Source organism: Rhinolophus sinicus, linkage group LG07 (genome assembly GCF_036562045.2).
Source record: "Rhinolophus sinicus isolate RSC01 linkage group LG07, ASM3656204v1, whole genome shotgun sequence".
NCBI classification, from domain to species: domain Eukaryota; kingdom Metazoa; phylum Chordata; class Mammalia; order Chiroptera; family Rhinolophidae; genus Rhinolophus; species Rhinolophus sinicus.
In genome coordinates, this window is record NC_133757.1 from 108,267,588 (window position 1) to 108,289,446 (window position 21,859).

The window sequence follows — 21,859 nt, forward strand, 5'->3', positions numbered from 1 at the left end:
TAGAATGGTTGCTTAGAGTATTAAAGTGAAGAGTATATTCATTCTGGAAAAAGAACAGCAAAAATGACAAGCACGTTTGAGTAGTATGTAATTTAAATCCAAAACAATCAATCTTCAGCATATAAATATACATATATGAAAATCTTGGGGGGGAATCTCATCTGGAGAATGTGATTCCCTACTTTTGAGTTTCACTTTGATTATATTTTCAAAGTCTTCAGATCACCCCAACATTTTAGCATACCAAATTTCTCCCAGCCTCTTTTAATACTTAATAAGTTCATAATGATTTCATGTGAATCCAGCAGTAGCTATAAAAAGCGAAGTAATGTGAGGAACACTTTCCAATTCCATTTAATGTCCCAAGAATGCCCAGCTAGGGTCGCATGACATCATTATTATCTATGATTTATTTTAAGCAACTTTGATTTTTTTAAAAACTGGGTGTTTTATTTTCTTTTGTTTTTTAGCTTTAAAGACAGGCCACCTAAATATTCTTAGGATGAATTATACATGTATTTATGGATGTAACTTGATTGACTAATCAAGTGATGTCACGTAATTATTCGTGGAGCGCTTTTTTTCTTCTCTGAGCATTTGTTTGCAATGTGATGTTTTCCCAATGTCCCAAACCACCACCAACCAGCATTTACTCCACATCCTGGGTTAACACTGAAAGACAATCCCTCATGTAGTCAAATCAGGTCCACGGTGTTTTGTCTGTATTGGTATTGTTTGTCCTAAGGTACCTGAGCTGATCTCCACATGCCTGGCACTAAAACAAACTGCGAACATAAAATCGGATATTTTAGCCATCAGTTGTCAACTATACAGGGCGCTATGGAGTAGACAGAGCAAATGCTAACATAAAGCCCTCAAACATCTATCCAACTGGAAGACCATTCTACAGATAGTTTCGGCAGTTTATTGATCACAATGCACGCATTCTCTTGTCACTGAAAGTTTGCTTAACTGGGGAGAAAACATCCTGAGTAGGACAATAACACATTTCCTTTGTGCAACCCCAAACTGCCACGGATTGAACTTAAAACAGATTTGAATTAGCACTCACCCACCCTTTCCATACAGGGAACACACAAAAGCTGCTCAGGAAAGGCCTTTTCTATGGGCCCTTCGCCCTTGGACAGCCCCACGGATTAGAGAACAAAGTTCCTCAGCTGCAATGGCACCAGTACCCACTGGCCATGTAAACTTCAAAATGAAGGGCACGGCCTTCCTTCCCTCAACACCAGACAGAAGCTCAGTGACTTACGCAGTGGATCCCCAGTCCCCATCTGCGAGAAGGTGGTTTTTGTCTGTTCCAGGAGGCCCATGGACAGTTGCGGTCGTGGGAGACGGGGAGGAAAGTGAGTCGAGACTGCTGGTAGGGGTGTCCTCCTTAGCAGGGTGAGGACTGTCGCCTATGGAGGGAAAAGAAGGTGTCAACTTTCAAACAAATACTCAGAGGAGAGAAAAATAACTCCACCAATAATTATACAGTATTACTTGATTAGTCAATCAAATTAAATCCTAAATTACATTTACAATTCAGCCTGAGAGTATCTGAGTGTCCTGTCTTTAAAGATTTTGTTGTGTTTTTTTGTTTTGTTTTAATCAAAGATACTTAAAATATATCATAGGTGATACACACTGAGGACTGTTTTCCCCATGAGAAAATACAATCATCAAAATCAGATCAAATGGAAGATGAAAGCCTTAATGGGGCCACAGTGACTTCCTAATCTGTGAGGATCACTGATGTAAATCATGATGACAACCTCAAGAACAATTCAGAGCAGTGCACCAGCCCCGCAGGGTCCAACCTCCCCGTTTCTTGTCACCTGATGCTTCTTTAAGCCACTGGCAGTCACCACTTAGTGCTTAATAAATTAAACAACTCTAAAGGGACCTAGTCTTCTGAGCTGGATTACGATTTAATAGCCTAATTTATTAAAATCCTGGACAGACAGAAACTTCTATTTCTCTGTGAACATTAGGCAGCATGTTATACGGTGTTGCCCCAAAAATAAGACCTGGCCGGACCATCAGCTCTGATGCGTCTTTTGGAGCAAAAATTAATACTATAAGACCGGGTCTTATTTTACTATAATATAAGACAGGATTTTATATTAATTTTTGCTCCAAAAGGCGCATTAGAGCTAATTGTCAGGCTAGGTCTTATTTTAGGGGAAACATGGTATTAAGAACCAGGCCCCTGCAGTGACTCCAGAGGATGACTTTAAACCAAAACTAAAAGGCATTTCTTACATGGACTGCATGATTCATTCACAGGGGGCCATTTTTCTTTAAATTAAATTTTACTGGGGGTGACTTTGTGACAAGCATTTAGTATCATTTGTGTACATTATGGGCTTGGATAGAAATGCAGAAAATGGAAAAGAGAGCCACCAAGAAGAGCTGTTTCCCTCAAATGGCCTTTTTTTTTTTTTTTAATTTTATTTTATTAAATTTATTGGGGTGACAATTGTTAGTAAAATTACATAGATTTCAGGTGTACAATTCTGTATTACATCATCTATAAATCCCATTGTGTGTTCATCACCCAGAGTCAGTTCTCCTTCCATCACCATATATTCGATCCCCCTTACCCTCATCTCCCACCCCCCACCCCCACCCCCCTTACCCTCTGGCAAATGGCCTTCTTGCCATTACAGTATCCCAGTTACCTAAACAGTACCCATCAGAGCTGGGAGCCCTCAGCCAGACTGACTCCCCATTAAACATTAGCTGTGCCGAAGCGCCTTGCAGAAGGCACGGACTTGGCCTTGATTTTATAGGTGATGGGTGATAATAGTTGGTCAACAAACTGCTACATGGAAGCAGGTGATATACAACAGGGGGTGGGGGGAGGAAGGGATCTACACCCCAAAACACAGCTAGCTTCTGGCTGACTAAACTTACATTTTTCTTCAGTCCTGGGTCCTGGAAACTGAGTATGCACAAATGCCATAATCAGCAAGGAACTTGATCGCAGAAAAACCATCTTAAACGGATTTCAGTTCTACTTACATTAATAATAAAGCACAAGAGAAATTCTGGGCTCTGGTTAAGCTAGACCCCAAGACGTGAATTCTGAAAATTGACCACATGAAATAATTCTTATTTAACTCTGACCCACGTTACAACTAAGGCTAAAATCTTAGAAATGGGGATCTAGAAAAGCTGAATTCAGAGAAGTGGGACTTAGCATGGTGGTGATGGCGGAAAGAAGGAATTCTTTCCGGGGAATTAACAGGGGGATACATAGATGATCCTGTGCAGAGGATTCTGGTAAGGAAGAGTTTTCTGAGCCTTTTCTTTTCATAAGTGTGCTGTCAGGAAGGGTGGAAGCTATGGTGGCACAAGAGATAAACACAATCTCTATGGGCAGGTCTTCTTCACCTTGGCCTAAATCTCCCATAAAACCCTGCTCTGTCCCCACTCATAAGTATACAGTCGAGAATACTGTATGATTCCTCTTTCAGGGAAGTCACTTTTTTTGCAACACGTCACTCCAAAAGTGGTTAGCAAATTGGAATAATTCAGCCCCAAATGGAAGGGCCAATTTTCAGACAAACGAACTGAAACCCAACGATGGACCACTATGATTTCCTTTTGATTTATTTTCATTCTGGGATATTGGGATATTTCGCCCACTTGGAAACAAAGGCTACTGCTTCCCTTACACACCTGGATGGCTCAAACCCATCCAGTTCTTTTTTGCAAATGAGGCTAAGAACAAGGGACTGGAACTCCAGTTTTCCCAGGCCCTTCCCCTGTACCCCTCATTCATCACGAGCAACGACTCCCTTCAAAGTTAAGAGAGTCTCCAATGTAAGCCCAGCACAGGGTCTAAACTAAATTCCTGTGCATTACGTGCACAGCAGCTGCCCATTCGGGGCTTGGCTAGAAGCAGCAGAGTATGACCAATTCTGAAGCTGACGGGATAACCTCGACAGTGAGTCAGACACAAGCAGCTTCCTGGCTTCAGGAGGCTGGCTCCTGGCCCTCAGTTCTCTGGGCCCCGTTCCCTGGCTGCAGGGCAGAGCAGGACACCGCAAAAGCAGCCTGTCAGAGTCCTGGACCTTACTGCCTGATTCACTCCCACACGGAGAAACCTGTCAATGGGAGGCAAGTTTGGGGAACTGGAGAGCACGGGTCTAAGGCTACTTTCAAGAGAGGCTGAAAGGTTTTTACAAGATACACTAGCTCATCACGCTGCCTGGAATCCTTTCCCCAAGCCGACTGACACAGCACAAATCGCCATTTAACATATTAAATCATTCTATTAGGAACATTTCTGTCTTCCTTCCTGTCAAACAGTGGCAATCTAAACCCTCAAGTGAAAAGAATATTGGCAGAAAGGAATATGTTTACACAAACTGATCAAACGAAGCGATACCTCACCCTGCCTTCCGTGTGCACAAAATTCCTTTCTCCTTCACTATTCAGGAATGAGCTTATCTACTTCAGAATCACTGAATTCAAAGGAACACAAACACCAAGCACAGAACCATTAAGTACTTGTAACCATTTCTGAAGCTTTAGTTTGCCAAAATCAAATTACTACTTTTTAACTAGTATGAAAATAATACCACTATAAATAACTCTATGCTCAGTGATGTGTGCAATGAAGATTTGAATTCGTATGTGAGAATGAAGGTCGGATACCCTCCTCGTTTTTCACCTTCCATTTCTCTTGAGGGTCACACAACTTCTTCTTAGGTGTAACCCTTTAACAGGCATCTCAGGCAAATCACCTGTGAGGAACGAGGTTGTTCCAGGTTAAGCGAACAAAAACGGTGCTGAAGGACTTCAAGACAAGAAACTCCTGAGAAACAGAACTACCACCCTCTAGAAGAGCAAACGACTTCCCCACAACATCCAGCCTAATTCCCACCTTCGCTACGAAGCACTGGCCAACCACCTTTTTACTGCTTCTTCTCTCCTTTCGCACAACTATAAGCAAAAATCCAGTTTGCATTTCACTGTCATCGAGTGGTTTCGTGACCTGGTTTTAGGTCGCCATTTCCATTCCACATTTTTTGAGGGTAGAGATCATGTGTCAGTCTTGGTAATCCTTAAAGAACACGTTGCAGTGCCAGGCAAAGCAGGAGTCTTCAGGAAACACCGACTGTGCACTCGCTGCCACACAAAATATCACGAACATGGAAAGCCAGTGCTTCTGGGCATTCAGAACAGAAACAATCTGCAAACCTCAAAGTATTTCTACACAATCTGTACACAGCTTCCAATTAGCATCCTCTCCCCTTTCAAGCCACATACATTTCTAACTCTCTTTATTCAAGAAACAACATTAACTGAGCTGGTACTTATATACAAGGCACGTCACGGATGCTGAATTATAAAGGTGAAGAATCAGTCCCTAAGCCGAAGGTGCTTCCCACATAGTGTAGAAGAGTCAGATAAAAGACAAACACAGCAGAAGTGGGCACATACTGTAATATGTTTGTACCAAGGAGCTTCGAGACCCAGAGAAAGGAATTCCCAAACATGCCAGTGGTGGGGGAGAAAGACAGGAGAGTCAGGCAACAGGAAGAGGAAGACATTATTGCCAGACTTTCAAGCAAAGGCCCCGTGGAGAGAAAAGATCAAAACTAAAAGCATAGAAGAAAAAATATGGCAGGTCTCAGAGCCCCAGGTTATTGGATCTGGCTGGAGAACAGGGTCAAAGGCAAAAAGTAGGTATCTGAGTTTATTTTGTAGGCACTGGGAAGTCATTACAGGAATTAAGCAGGAAAGTGATACGATCAAGAGAATAGATTCAAAGGTATTCAGATACTACAGTCATTAGAAGTCTATGAATGAAGATGAAGGGGGAAAGGGGAACCTAAGATGACCTTCAAGTTCTTGGCTTACGTAACTGGGTGAATGGTGGACCAAGTAGTTGGAAGAGCAAATAAAAAATAAAAACAAGGAGTATATTGGGTATGGGAGACATTAACACCAGTTGTAAACATCTTGGGCTTGAGGCGTCAATAAAAAATCCAGGTGAAAAATATCTAGAGGAGAGTTGGTTATACAACCACAGAGCTCAGGAGAGAGGTCTGAGACAGTTTCATTGATCTGAGAGTCATATAGACAGAGCTGAAGTCATGGCATTGCATGGAGAGAAGAAAAGAGAAAATACAGAAATGTAAGAGAACTTTGGAGGAACCTCAGACGTAAGGAGCAGGCTTCTACTCAAAGCAGCGTGGGCTGGTTATTGCTGCTGTTATTTTAAATACAGAGAAGTGTTATTTCACAAATATTTACGATTCCCCCACAGACATAGATTCTCATAAAAACTGGACAAAAATGCACTCAAGAGGACATGCCTTTCATGACAGCTACTGGATTACACTATTTAGTCTGATTTCTTTATGACCCTGAGCACATGAACAGGTGTTTTATTGATTTTCAGGCTAGACTAAAACAATCCTCAAAGACTGGCAGAAAATTAGAGCAAGAAGAGGGAATAAGAACTTGATAATTCTGTCACATCTAACAATTTAGAGGATGTTCATCTAGTTAATTGACCTTTCTTCTTCGAATAACAGTAAGGTATACATACTCTCCATCCATCTTCTGGTCATTTCACTTAAATAGAAGTGGTTTTGCAGTGTTGGAGGGCATAAGGCTTTGAGTTTTCCCTCCATTTCATTCATTTCTTTGTTGTCTTCCTCTCATATTTTCTAACAGTTAAGAAGTCAGAGATAGTTCCCTTTGAATCCCTTACCAGCTGCTTTTCACTTTGCATAAAATGTGTGGCTATGGTATGAAACCATAGAAGGTTTCTGTTATTTATCAGAAACGGATTATCTCCACAGAAGCAAAGCTATCCCATGTTTCCCTCTCTTAAACACCCTGGCGTATGTATTAACAGAAGGAAGAAGGAAAAAGAAGAGGAAAGAAAACAGCGAGAGGGAGGGAAGGAAGGAGGGAAAGATATAATTTATTAGCTGAACGTAATTCTAACAAACTTCACAGTTACGTATTTGGTTAACTGGAATTCACCAGCAGACAACTCCTGCAGTTCCATTGGCACACAAATACTTCCTGTCAGGTCAGGATAATCATAGATGCCTCTAAATATCAAACAGTTAATCACTAAAATGAAAGAAAGATTTACTGAGAACAAATTAATTGCACTTACAAACTTACAACAACACAGTAAAAGCTAGTCCTCTTCCCATGTATGCCCAACAAGAACAACATGATAAAATGACATTTTAAAAATAAAAAGATATAACTGCACTAAAAAACTGTTAGGCATCTCTGTGAAACAGAAAGGAAACATTGTTTCCGAGGTCAAGGGGAAGACGAAGGTCTACTGTCTCCAGAACCTAGGAAATCCAACAGAACAAGCCAGTCCTTTAAATCCTGCGGCATCCTACTACAATATACCTACAATATACCAGGTAGCAGGGCTGAAACACGCTCTCCACGTGGAACTAGGGTTTGGGAGACACTAACTGGACACCAAAAATCTACGACCAAATTCCCCCCTTTCCCAGGGAACTGGATTTGACATGCTCACTCTTCCCATCTGCCGAGTGAGATTTATGTTCAGGAATCATAGGACCTGGTTCTGAATCAAAGCACCTAGGTGAAACTGCTGGAGGCAGGAGCCAGAAGGGAGTAGAAAAAAGAGGGAGAGACAGAGGCTCCAACTCACCACATGAACACATAACAAAATCCTCTTTCATGATCGACTTGTAAATCACAATTCTAAGAACACAAATAAAACTGACAGTAAATCCAACAACAAAAAAATCAGAGATGCAGAGATTTATAATATGTACAAAAGAAGTGAAATTGCCAATATCCAGGTCCCAGAAGAAGAAATAAAATGAGAGGAAGAACTATTTAAAGACATAATGACCAATTCCTCAAAATTAAAGAAACTTCAAAGACCTCAATCCAAAGGACACAGAACAGGGGAATAAAGAAAATACTATACATAAGACACATTATTGCAAAATTTTAAAATGTCAAATACAAAAAACAAACATTTATATAGAAAGAGCAGATCATACAAAAAGGAACCAGATTGACACCGTGTTTTCAACAGCAACACTGTATGAACAACACTGAAGTAATATTTTTACAGTATTAAAGAATTTTGAGCATAGAATTAAATATTCAAACTGCCAAACATGAGCCCATAACAAAAATATTATTAGACATAAAAATGTCCAAGGTTTCCACACAAAGAACTATATTGATAACTCTTAAAAATTTTTTTCAAGTATTTAAATCAAAGAATAAGATATTGTCAACAAATTTGATAATGTCTGTTTTTATCTTCTAAAAAGGAAAGGTAAAAACATAACCAAATTGATCCAGAACCAAAATTGTGGAAAATATCAACATGGCGGGGGTAGACAGCCCAGAGGGAGATGCGAGTCCATTAAATTATTTCTTATTGGGGTGGAGAGAGAAATATAAATAATTTAGTTTAAAAAATCGATAAATGAGATTATAAGTCCTCAACCCCAAATAAGGGAAACCTTAAAAGCAAAACAGAATATGTATCATTGGAAATAGAAGAACATTTGTTTTGAAGAGAAAGTAGAAAAGAAAAAATATATAACAAAATTCAGTAAATAAAAATTATAAAATGACAGAAATCCTAACATAATGGTAATTACTATATATATAGTAATCCATGTATATATGGATTAAACTCACTAATTAAGAAACAGTGACTCTCCAAATATATATTTTAAATCCAACAATATGTTTACTAAAAGAAACACGCTTAAAAAAAAGACAAAGGCTGAAAAATTTTTTTAAATAAATAAAAAATAGATATACTAGGCAAGTATGAACCAAAACATAATGATCTTAATAAAATGCACGAGAGACAGAGATATTTTATACTGTTAAAGGGACAAGATGATCGAACAAGAAAGGCACCTAATGATACAGCCCCAAGGAAAAAATAGAACTATAAGGAAAAACAGAAAACTGAACAATTGTAATTGGAGATTTAAGCACACTCCTCTCAGATACTGCTATCATGCATAGCAGTAAAAAAAAGAGCTCTGTAATCAATAATACAAAGCTGATCTATATTACACACATACACACACACCTTGTAATAAATAAAGGATACATGTTATTTTCAAAAACACATAGAATATTTATGAAGGAAGACTAAAGTCTTAAAAAATTCCAGAAATAAATATTATGCATACCAGAGAACACATTCTCAGGCCAAAATTGAAAAATATTTAGAATGTAATAAACAAAAGGCAGATGTTACAATTTCAATATGCTGATAAACTAAGTGAGGTTAAATAGAGAATCACAATGGAAATTAAGATAAGTTTACAAGACAATAAAAATATTTCATATCAAAATTTGTAAAAGAGCAAACAATACCAAAGAAAAATACAAGAAAAACAAGAAGTCAGAACATTTTAATGCCATGTTTATTTAAATAGATAATTTTCCTAATTATTGATTATCAGTGAAGAGTCATCATGACTATTTAAATACTGAAATTCAACTCAGTCAGGGTGAACTCTCAATAAAATAAAATTTGCAGAAATATATTTGATGTCTGTTATTTTAGTGTAGTCACTCAACAGGGATTACTTGTATACTAGTTAATACATACAGACTATTCCATAAAGTTAAAAGCTAATATGCTTAACTATTAATTTCATTATCTATTGGTATGTAAGACTTTCTAGGGAAAAACATCTCCCAAATCACAGTGGACAATTGATGAGAAAGAGTGATTTGACTTATTTAAAAACTCACCCTAAGTACAGAGAAATAAATCTCAAAACTAAACATAATATATTTTGCTTTAGAGGGTAGCGTCAACTAAAATTAGGTGGACTCTTTTAGCAGCAGTGGTGAACAAAGCTGTTCTCGTTACCCCACCCCCTTGTGCCTGGATTCATTCTACAGTCATTCTGTATTTTCTACCTTTTAAAATTGGGCTGCCCATAATAACCTATCATGTCTTGCTTAGAGTAATCCAATTTCTTCTTTGCCCACTTGGTGTGTCTGCTCTCATGATGCTCCACCCAAGGAAGGCAAGAGCACCAAAAATTCAGGCTTAAAGTCTGAAGCTGGAGAGGGCTCAGGAGGTAGGGAAGAGACAATAGATATCCTCAAAGATACATATTCGCTGGGTAAAAGAGTAGCAGACAGACTAAGCTCTGGGAATGAAGTTGATAGAAAGAAGCTTGAAACTAAGGGGATTATAAAATGGTGCAGTAGCAGAGTTTTATGTGTTTGTTTTGCTAACTGATAGAAGCCTATTCAAAATATAACCTTTGAACTAAGCAGCAAATGTTCATGCTGCCCTAGTTTCCTCCATGTGGCAGCTATTACAACATCAATAAAACCTCCTTCGAGCCATAGCGGTCTTTCCTCCAAATGTTACCTAGGACATATAAAGTGTACTAAAATGGAGAACAGTGCTTAGTATCCAGAACAGGGCTCCCAAACTCATTTCATATATATTCTGACATAATTTCTACTTTGCTAAAATAAAGTCTGAGTTGCTATATTTTACCACATCAAAACTGGTTTCTAATGCTGTACTGACTAGTGTAAATTAGGATAAGCCAACATGTATGTTTTCCCTCCCCTCAGCTCAATATGCTGTTGAACTTGACATTGTAAAACCTAATGCTGAAAAACAAACATGGAAAGGACCTGTATAAATAAAGCATCTTGTCCTTAGCATGAGCATTTCCATAATTATTGACTTACAAGCATCAGAGTGGCCAGTTACCCAACTTTACTGCAAGACTGAGAAAACGGGAAATGGCCACATCCAAACAACACAGAACCCCCCGTCTTGCTTAGTTGGATTGTCTAAGACTGTTTTATCCATGGAGGCCACTCCTTGGTTGTTGAAGAGGAGTGAACAGGCTTGTTTCTTCACAACCTATTCTGATGCTTGACAGGGCCAGAATCTCCTGGAATTCTAAGACCTTCTCTGACTAGAAGCTGCAGTATACAAACAGAACAACTGGCACACAGCAGGGCAGTCTGTGGGCAGCAGGCCTGAGAAGAGGAATGGTCAGCTCCAAAACCCAGCTGACACCTGAGCAGCCAAAGAAAATCCAGCACTCCCTTCCCATCCTTCCATATTCTAATTTACTTGAACTAAAATGGCCAAATAATGGCAGTGACTTGCTTTATGAGGCACCATCAGCGGTGGCATTAAACAGGTAAGAACTTTAGAAAAGGTTCAAAATAAGATGAAAATTAAAGGTGATGTATTTTTCAATCCAGGTATCTATTACCATCCTTCTCAAAACACAGGCCAGAAGACTTACATATTATCTTACACATTAGTTTTCCTTAATTGGAAAAGTACACACACCCACACTTCCTTTCTTAAACCAATTAGAATAATAAAGATAGATTAAGGAAGTCAAAGTTTGACTTTAAAATTGGACTTTTAAAATTGCTAATGTAATTGGTTATCTTTCTTTGAAAAGTGAATCCAACCCTACCACTCAAAGGGAGTTCTTTACTGCCCACAGAGTAGTAGGTGGTAAATGATTACTGTTAAAATATAGACTAGATTCTAAGTTTTACATTAGGGAAAAAAGGGGAGGGGGAATAACAAATTAACCCTGCCACCTGCCCATTAAGGAAAGAAAGCTAATTGTGTTTCTCAGCAGTGGGAGGTGCCCTGAGAGACAGGTTATAATCGCCAAGTGGAAGGAAAGGTTCCTCAAGTCCCACTTACCCCAATTCTCAGTTCCATTGCAAGTGAAAGCAATGTCATGCTGGGTAGGGAGCAAGATGTCCCAGTTCCTCTCCTTCCATTTTGCCCTTATCAAAAAAAAACAAGGAAGCTAACACTAACAAGCAGATCTATGACAGTCAGTGGCTAGAAGAGAATAATTCACTCAGGTAATGTAATTTCTCTAGCTGGAATCTTGACTAAGAAAGGAAAGTGTGACTCTCCGTGGATTAACTTCTCACCCCCAATCCCAAAAGCACGGGAACAAAACTATATCCCCCAACACATACACACACACAAAACTGAGTAAGAGAAAAGGCAACTCCTGCACTATAAATTAAAATGTCACATTAAGGCATGAAAAGATGTAATGAAATTGCCATACAATTATACAGATTTTCTACTGTCCAAAAATTTATTTTTTAAAAAATAAAGCATAATGCTTGTCCAAAAAAGCTACTGGACAGCTAAGATATGCCAAAAGTGTGTGCTAGGAAAAGGTGATGAGGGCATCACCTGTGCTATAACCACCTGACATAAAACTCAAAGTCTGTTTGGACAGTGGCTAATAAGCACTAGGTTACAACTCCAGCAACCACCTCTTACTTGCAAGTCAATGGAAGTCAGTAGTAATTCAATTAGAAAAGGAGTAAGACCAGTGCAGTTGCAATGTCAATAGAAGTCAAAGCAAATTGCTTTAGTCTATAAAGCAGAGAGCACTTTTCTATCATAATCACAGTCCTGAGGCATTATTTACAGACTGAGATTTCTGCCTACATAAACAAAGAAAAAATACAGCAACCATGTACTGTTATGCTTCGGAACCAAAAAGTAATCAGATACCGTCTTCCATAAACTTTTAGAGAAGGCTGACACACTGACAGCTCAGAAAATTTAAGGCATGGTGCTCAGAACACAAACTCCAGCCCAGCTGAGGCAGTGAGGGCTGCTGGACTCCCAGCTAGGTGTTTACCTGTCCTCCTCCTGCTCCGCTATTCTCCTCACATACAGAATATTAATTAGTATCAATTGCCAGATTAAGACTCTAGCAACCAAAACGCCTAGGAATTACTCTGGATTGAAATAACCCAAACTGAAAAACTAAGCTTTGTTCTTTATGAAAGTCTATTTCAAGCCCTCTACTTCATAAAACAGGCCCTCAAAAAAAATATAAGCTAAAATCCTGGAGCATTTACTACATATTGGGTGGTTTACAGCCATTAATTCATTTGTTCTTGGCAAAAATCACTTGAAATTGTATTGCCCCAAACTCATGAGGCTTAAGGGGGAATTTGCCGAGATCATAAAAGACAGCAAGAGATGACAGAGATTTAAATCCAGGTTAGTTCAAATGCAAACTTAAACCACAAATAATTTTACCACTAATAAAACTCTGCTGCCTAAGTATTTCCAGGGATTGTGGTCCCCAAAATGCTAGGACAATGTGCCTCTGAGAGAGTAGCCCAAATAGAAGGTGAAAGATATACTGGATCTAACAGGAAACCACAAACCAGCAAGAGCTACCCATTGTCAACATGGTGTCCATGAAAATTCTCCAGGTTAACTCACTAGAGCGACTCTAGACCCTCCTTTCTAGGGCTCTGCCTCGTTCTTCCTCCTTCAAGTATGAAGCACAGCTTGCATCAGCATTAAGCTGAACTTCTGTAATGTAAATACATAAAATAGGTATGTATACTATATGTGTGTAGGCCTTTATATGTATATGCACATGTATGTACAACAACGAATATTCTTTATGAAAAAGTAAGAAATACAGATTTGCGTACTGTTTCCCCGAAACTAAGACCTAGCCAGACAATAAGCTCTACTGCCTCTTTTGGAGCAAAAATTAAGACCCAGTATGATATGATATATGATATATTATATAAGACTCAGTCTTATTTTAATATAATTTTTGCTCCAAAAGACGCATTAGAGCTGATTGTCCGGCTAGGTCTTACTTGGGGGGAAACATGGTATATACAAAGGAGAAAATCACCACACACTCACTCCCTAAGGATAATCGTTGCCATAACTGATTAACATCCCTCCAAAAATTATTTCTATGCGTATACATCTATTTACATAATTTTTCTTTTAGAAGTGAGATTATTCTGAAAATTCTGTTTCCTAACTTGCTTTATTCATTCAAAAGCATGCCATTTGTGTTGTTTCTGTGGAAACACTTTTATCATTGAAAGGTAAGACGTCCATGTGTGGTTAGTAAGGGACCTGCACCATCCGCTCGTGTTTGGCTGTAGAACGCAAAGCCCCTGTACGAGGGTCATCCACACAACAGACCACACAACACTACATGGCAGTGAAAAAAGGATGGGAGCGCTCTTCATACTGACATGGAAAGGAACACAAAACATGCTGTAAAATTTCTAAAATACACAGCTAGCTTTTGGGTGCACACGGGGGTATGTGAGGGTTTCTATTCATATTTGCTTATACATACACAAAGAATTCTGGAAGGTTAAATAAGAAACTGTGGGTTGAACCACATGAAACTGCTGCTATTCCATCATTTTTGACTTACACAAAGAGCAGCTCTCATGGATACAACCCTACTCATAACAGTGGTTAGCAGTCCAATCTGAATCTCAATTCTGAAAAGATTTAACTACGTGAAATTCCTGATACTTTACTATGTTTGACTTCCTAAATGAAAAACAAAAAAACCCCTGAAATTGCTGATGTTACATAACTTTGGGATTAAAAGATGGCACGCTTACGTGGCCCAATCTATTGCTATCAGTGGTCACAGATTGGCTTTGCAGAGGCACTAGGCTGCATGAAACAAGCTGATGGGATGGAATGGAGATTTTTCACGTTGTATCATTCTATACATTCAAACCATGGAACGCAATCTGTGTTTTTTGTTTTTTTTTTTTAATGTTTAATTAAAGAAAGAGAGGAGATAAAAATAACAGCAAAATCCAGTATATTCAGGCAGCATCAAATTCCTGATTACATGTTACACACATTTCTAACAACCTATTAAGTCATCACGTACCTGAGATAGCCACACCACAACTAACCTAAGACCAAATGGTTGCAAAAATCACGAGGAAATAAATCTATCATTGAAATAAAATGATTGTTTTCCCTCCCACCTGTCCATAAAAGTCAGCATCCTCTTTTCTCCCGGAGGGCCCATAGCGTCTTGTGTCCCAGGTTTAAAACCATACTCATCTCTGGCTCTTTCTTCTCCTTCATCAAGACCATTAAGTCTGATTCCCTTACAATACAACTATGCACTTTCTAAAATTAAAAAATTGAAGAATCATTCTTAAAATTAAAAAATGAATATATCAACATACTGTTTTAAATGCACAGACTATCTCTGACTTTGCTGCGGTATTTGTGTTTCGCCCTTTAGCAGGGAGGTAAGAAACCCAAATGCTAGGGTCAGATTGCCTGGGTTCAGTCCAGGCTTTGTCACTCACCAGCTGTGAGACCTGGGTGAGTTATTCACCCTTTCTGTCTGGGCTATAAAATAGGGATAACAATAAACCTAAAGGATTGTCATGAGGATTATATAACTTTAATAAATATTGCTAAACACAGGACCTGGCCTATACTATGGTGTATGTAACTGTTCGCTATTATTACACTCCAGATTTTATGACCTGTTTTCACATTAACTATTAAAAAGTTTAAGAAAATAAGAGTATAGCATTAAGATAATCAATAGTCAGAGATCTAAATAAATCACCCTTTCTATTCCAAACCAGAGAGAAAAATAATGATCATAAACACATTTTAAGCCCAAAACATCATGCTGCTGGTTTTAAAGACTATTAGCACAGACAGAATGTCAGCCCAGGAATTCATTTTAATAAGATGAAAGATTTTTTTTTTTTTTTTTTAATCCGAGGGTGACACTGGACTCCTAAATACTGCTCAGAAGGTACACAGGAAGGCCATGGAAAGCAGAACGAGCATTCCAAGGGAACCCAGCTGTAAAGTTGCTCCCCAGAGCTCATCAAAGGCAACTAGACAAGTAGTTACGGGAGTCTCCTCCACAGTGACTCAATCTCACATTGTTTCTTTTTCCTCCAGAGCTGATAGAGATGCAGTAAGTAAAAATTAAATGGCCGCAGGTTTGTTTGGTTATATTAATTGTCAACAGCATTCTCATTCCGTGGTAATTTTTATCCTAGTCCCTAAGAGTTTTCTGAGTGATGGAAGTCACTTGGAATCGGCCATGCTGAGATAATACCCTCCCCTTCAAGATTTCTGCTCATCTTCCTGGCTACCAAAGAAAATGTTTCAAATCAGTCACTCTTGACAGCCTTAAAAAATTCTATTTCATTCAGGATAAACAATACTTGGGTTGGTTTGAAAAGATGTTTCTTAGACAGCCCGGCTACCTCCTACGCTGTAAGCGTTTCAAAGAGGGCTATAAAGAGAGTGACAGCTGCTTGAATTCAGAACTAGAAATTAAAATAAAAGCTATTAGAAGTGAAGCAAAAAACCCACACCACGGGGAGACAAGCTTTAAAGAGTTTTTCTCTCTTCTGTAAATTCGAGTTACCTGCCATGAACTTATTTTCACCACAGAAACAGTTCTGTATTTTGTAGAGCCATGAAATAAGCTTTCTTCCCCTCTTCAGAGAAATGGGGAAATGTTCATCCCACACAGAAGCAGTGTTAAGATTATACAGGAAGTCATATAAGAAGTTGCCTCGTGCTTTGTCACTAACATTAGGGTGCTGAGGTTCTGGGAGCCTTGTGGGGAAGCGACAATGCATGCGAAGCAGCGTGTGTGATCTATGGGCATGCCACAACTCAATTCCAGCCCTGAAATTTCTGGCTGCCTTTCCCAACCCATTGATCTCAACATTGTAAAACTGAGTTAAGAAATAATCTGTCTATATAAACTGTCACTGATTCAAACACTCTTAGATTTCACTTCATAACACAGTACTCCATGTCAAGGAATCATAACATTGCTCTGAAGAGATTGGCACTCAGGAAGTTATTATCCAGAGCCCACTCATGAAGTGTCATGCAAAAAAAGAAAGATAAGAATTGAGAGAAAATTACCAAGCTTAGGATAAAGATTTGCTGGTGCCCCGTTACTTGGGTTGATTATAATTCTGTGTCAAGCGGATGAGATATGTCTACAAGGAAACATCAATAGCTATAGAATGTCACTGAAAATTCACATCAACAATGGTTTTACAGTGGTTCTTCTCACACATAAGTGTCCTGATAACATTTTGGGGAAGACAGGGTAGTTACAATTCCCTTACAAAAGCACGTTTTCATGAAGGCAATTTCTAAAGATACTCTCTTGGGAACTGAGATTAGCGACTACACAGCTGCCATGACTGTCACCTGTCCATCCTTGACTTCTACTGCAATAAATGTCTTTTAGTATAGTTGCCTCCCATCCTTTATGATACACCTATGAATCAGTGAGAGCAGATATCAGTGAGGGAAAGTAGGAAAAACATGAGCTCTTCCTTGTTCATGGTTGTGAGACTATTCTCTCTCTAACAAGACATAACATTTTAGTAATTATTTAATATTTCTCTTTCCACTGATTTTCCACATATACTATGTATACCAATATATTTTATACTGTTTTTGCTAAACCTATTTTCCAAAGCAGTTGTAAAGAGCAATATGTACTGACAGCATTAACAAAATGAGGCATTTCCTTTCTTTTGATGATATAAATATTTAAATTAAAAAAAAAAAATCACAGGGCAGAAGCTAAGACATAAACACAAGGACAGATTTACCTAGCAGCCTGAAATGTGGCTGATGACATCCATTATGGTGACCTGCCTTCATCCTCCACATCCAGCCAGTTGAGAAGTCCCAACAACTTGCTTTCATGTCTCTCCCAGATATTCATTTTCTTTTCCATTCCTAGTGCTTCTTCGAGCTAACATCAGCCTAAGCCTACATTACTGAACCAGCCTTTTACCATGGCTTTTCTGATTCTTACAGCTTTCTCCCACTCTGATTTTAGAGACTGATCCATATCAGGATATGCTCCCTCTTTAGGGTAAAAGGAAAATTATGTTTCATTGCTTATCCATCTCCCCTTCAACAGTTGTATTTTCACTTTCTTGCTTATAAGGCTGTGCATCCTCCTCATGGCATCTACCAACAATGCAGGACTATAACACATTCAACAAAATGTGCTGCAGTTAGCATCTCCAAGATCCAAGTGTGAAAGTGCCAACTCAACGTTACCCAAGTAAGACCCACTCTAAAATAATGTTAAATCTTGCCAGTTGGCTTACAAGATGATTTTGTTTACAACTTGCTATAAATCATATTTTTTAAGTTGCCTAAATAAATAAACTGTTCTATCATGTACAAAAAAACAAGATAGGCACAGAATACCTAATCACCCAAGAAGATACAAATAACAGCTAGTCCTGTGACCATCTAGTTCTATTTAAAATAAGAGCTAGCATAAAGGAAGAAAGGGAGAGCTTAGTCAAAATTCAGATCATAATATTCTCACTCCCCAAACCTTTTAAAATTTTTCTTCAACAAAGAATGCATCTCATATAGTCCGCTGACCTTTCCTTGTACTTGGAGGAATTACTACAAACACAATAGTCTCTTCTTACATAGAAGTGGTAAGGACATAAATTTGGAGTGGGCAGGAGAAAACAAAGATACAACATACACTCAACGTTTTGAAGTTATTTTACTACTAGTTCTACGGAAATAAGAGATAACTTGAGAATTAAATGAAAGCAACCTTTGATTTTTCATCTTCTTTTTAGCACTTAACAGCCTACCTCCTATTTTGCTATTTCACAACTGACTTGGCCAAATGTGCTCAGCTTTGAAGTTGATGAGATTATTAAATGCTACGAAAATGAACAATATGGCTTCTACAAAATAATGAAAGAAGAATGTCAGAAAAGATTTAACAGCTGCTCTATTTACTGAAATCTAGCTAGATACTATATCCATTTTGGTTCATAATAATCATCAACAAAGAGCCTTCAACAAGTAACTAGAATTTTAAAGACTTTTGTAAATAATAAGTTTAATATCATTTAATCATATATTACAAAGAAAAATAATGAGCATTGTGTATATACTATGGTTAAATGTGCTAAAGCCAATTAAAGGCTTTATTGAAGTAAAGATACTAAGTGTCTTCAATCAGACTGGTCATCTCTCAATTGGGGGTGCAGTGGGGTTAAATATAACACAATAAAAATCGTATCTAACAGCAGAGTTTCTCTCCTATTTCATGCCTGCTTGGCTCCTCTGCTTCCAGGCTCATGCTAACAGGCTTGCTGAGTCTTTGGTAATAATGACTTTTTGATCTGCCTTATGTTACACTGAAACCAACTGAGTGTTTTCCAGGGTTGGCTATTTGGTACATCACAGTTTCATACCCTACCCAATGTAGAAGCTGAAATAATATACCACAAACCACTTCATTCAAATACTAAATCATAGGGCTGGGAAAAAATCTCCAGTTATCCATTCTAGTTTCCTGAATCTTAGCAAATAATCTACCTAACTTTTATTAAACAAAAACATTATTTGTACTGGATTTTATTAAATCAAATTTAATTTATATTACAGTAAGTAAATTGGGGGGGGAGAGGGAGGGGGAAAGGACATATTTGAAGTTAAATTTTCTATCAGACTCATATGAACTAAAACATTTGGGAAACTAATCAAAAAAAGTTAGCTAAAGTGCATACCTTAACCAAAACCAGATAGAAACAGGAAGTGACTCTACTACTATCAATAAGAAAAAAATGAGAGGTCAAACTTTTGGAAATCTTCAAGTAGAATTGACAATTAGATGACGCAGGCTACAGAAAAACAAACAAACAAAAACACCTAAGTCCTAGTGATAAGAATAGATTTTTTTTTTAAAAAGGCATAGTGTCCTCAGTATGCTAAGTGATATTCAATAACATACTTTTTTAGTATTCTTTCCCCAAATGCTTCCTTTCAAAAGCATATATGTCACTTCTCTTCATTTACTTCCTTTTTAGAATATGTGAAATATACCCATTTCATTCTGAAATAATTCTTTTTCACATGAGTTTCACTAAAGCTTAGCTACAAAGAATGGGGTGGGGAGATATATAATAGTTTTTAATTGCTTTATCTTGTTACCTCTAAGATAAAAATCACTCCATGACCAAAATGATGGTATTTCCTGATTCTGACAACTTGCTGCCCCCTGCCCCTCCAAAAAAAATTCAAGGCTGCAATGAAGAAGTAGTAATGCCAAGTTATGAATTACAAAATGTAGAATGAAACATCATATAAATGATGAACATATAGAAACTGATTGAAGCAGCTGAATATCTGAAAATCTTCTTCTCCTTTATAATCAAATAATTTTTAAGAATTATTTTGACCTAAAAGTTAGGAAAGCTACAATTGCACAGCATTTTGAGTATCCTCATAAAAGACGTGTTGAATTCCACTTCAGCAGCTTCTTATCCATTTACAATCACTTAGCAACTCAATGATCAAAAGATTAATATGCTATATCCAGGTGATTGGAGTCAGCGCATGTATTATGATTCAATTCCTAAAAATACCAAAATAGTAGATGTAATTCTCAGACACAAGTTCCCTCTGTAGTCATTTTTTAAAAATGAAATACAGTCAATTCAGTTTTGAGCCAATGTAGGTATTATTGCGTGTCTTCTTGATTTCTTCCCCCGCCTACTTTCCAACATTTCCCTCTTTCACTCTTTATTAACACTTCCACCTGAGGACAAGTGAGATATAAGAAAAGGTGCAATTCAAATCAGTCAGTTTTACTCCTTATTAGCAGCTCTACGGAGGGAGAATGAACATGAGAAAAAAGAGAGAGAATAAAAAGATTCGCTGGGAACAGAAGTTGAAACGAATGTCTAAAAGGGAGCTCTGAAATTATAAGTTAAAATCAACTTTCATGCCCCTCCTCTGAAAAACAAGGACTTGCTTGTAAAGCTAAAACGTGCAGCATATGATGTATGTCTTGAACGATTTAAAAGACTACCAGAACGTCTTGCCCCCAGGGTTATTACAGGAAGGATTCTGAGCCCTTCTGCGGACACCTCTGAGTCAGTTGATTAGAAGACATTTGTCACTTGCTTGCATGGCTCTTCTGATATTAACTACCTGGACATTTGCTTATGTATCTGATGATGATGAAGGTACTGCATCTGTTTCTTCATTCCCTTCCTCCCGTGGACAATCATCTCACACTTCCAAACCAATATAACCTCAGTAGCTTTAAAGGCTAATGAAAGATACAAAACCAAATAAATAAATAAATAGGAAGCCAAGGAGGAGAAATGAAGACTAATTTCAAATTCAGGAAACATCCTCAGCAGGGGTGAAGTCCCACAACAACAGAGTCACAGTTTAGGACACACACGCTGCAAATGCAGGGTTTGAGACCAGGACCATCTTATTCTCCACACCAATAACTTCATGGTTACAAATCAGTAATCTGTGGCCTCTACGTGGCACACTGTCTTGTATGGTAGGGATCAATGCTTCAAATTCCAATTCCCAGGCTCTGTTTAAAAAGTAAGTAATCTGGCAATACTGAGACAACATAGTCACATGACGACATGATAGCCTGGATGGGACATGAGAACTTCCATTTGCCAGAGTCCCACTGTAGTTCAGTTCACTCAGCCTGGCCCCCGAATACAGGTCAATCACAAGCCCTGCCATATGATGAGATACCTGCCTCATGAGGAAGTCAGAAAGACGGGGCGAGTAAGGTGCAGAAGCCATAAACGCCAGTGCAACAGTGAACTGTGCCTTTAATCTAGAAGCATTTAACATCAGCCTCTATCTGTGCTTCTCATAAAAGATCTACTTTAATTTTAGTTTCCCTTCCATGTGTCGCAGGGTTATGTAACCTCACAGGAGGTCACACAAGTCTCCCAAAAAAGAAATTTAAGCTGTCTTTTAAAAATATAAAAAGAATCCTGCATAACAAAGACAAACACAAAACTGAGACTCTCATTCTCGCCCTGACACGAAAGCTTTACCCTCCCTGTTAATCTCAAATATTATAATCTTCAAGAGAAAAGAAACGAAAACACAAAGGATGGAAAACCAGGGCCTGCCCTGGGGATACACGCCATATTCTCCACATGCTGT

The 21,859-nt window shown here is 38.2% G+C and overlaps 1 protein-coding gene across 4 annotated transcripts in view; it reads right to left on the reverse strand.

Moving 5' to 3' along the window:
- The window catches only part of ARHGAP10 (Rho GTPase activating protein 10), a 245,553-nt gene that overhangs the window by 18,315 nt on the left and 205,379 nt on the right, over positions 1-21,859 (reverse strand). For all 4 annotated transcript variants that reach the window (XM_074338460.1, XM_074338458.1, XM_074338459.1 and 1 more), the window contains one exon: positions 1,274-1,421. In XM_074338460.1, coding sequence (XP_074194561.1) covers positions 1,274-1,421 — 148 coding nt within the window. The remainder of the gene's footprint in view (positions 1-1,273; positions 1,422-21,859) is intronic.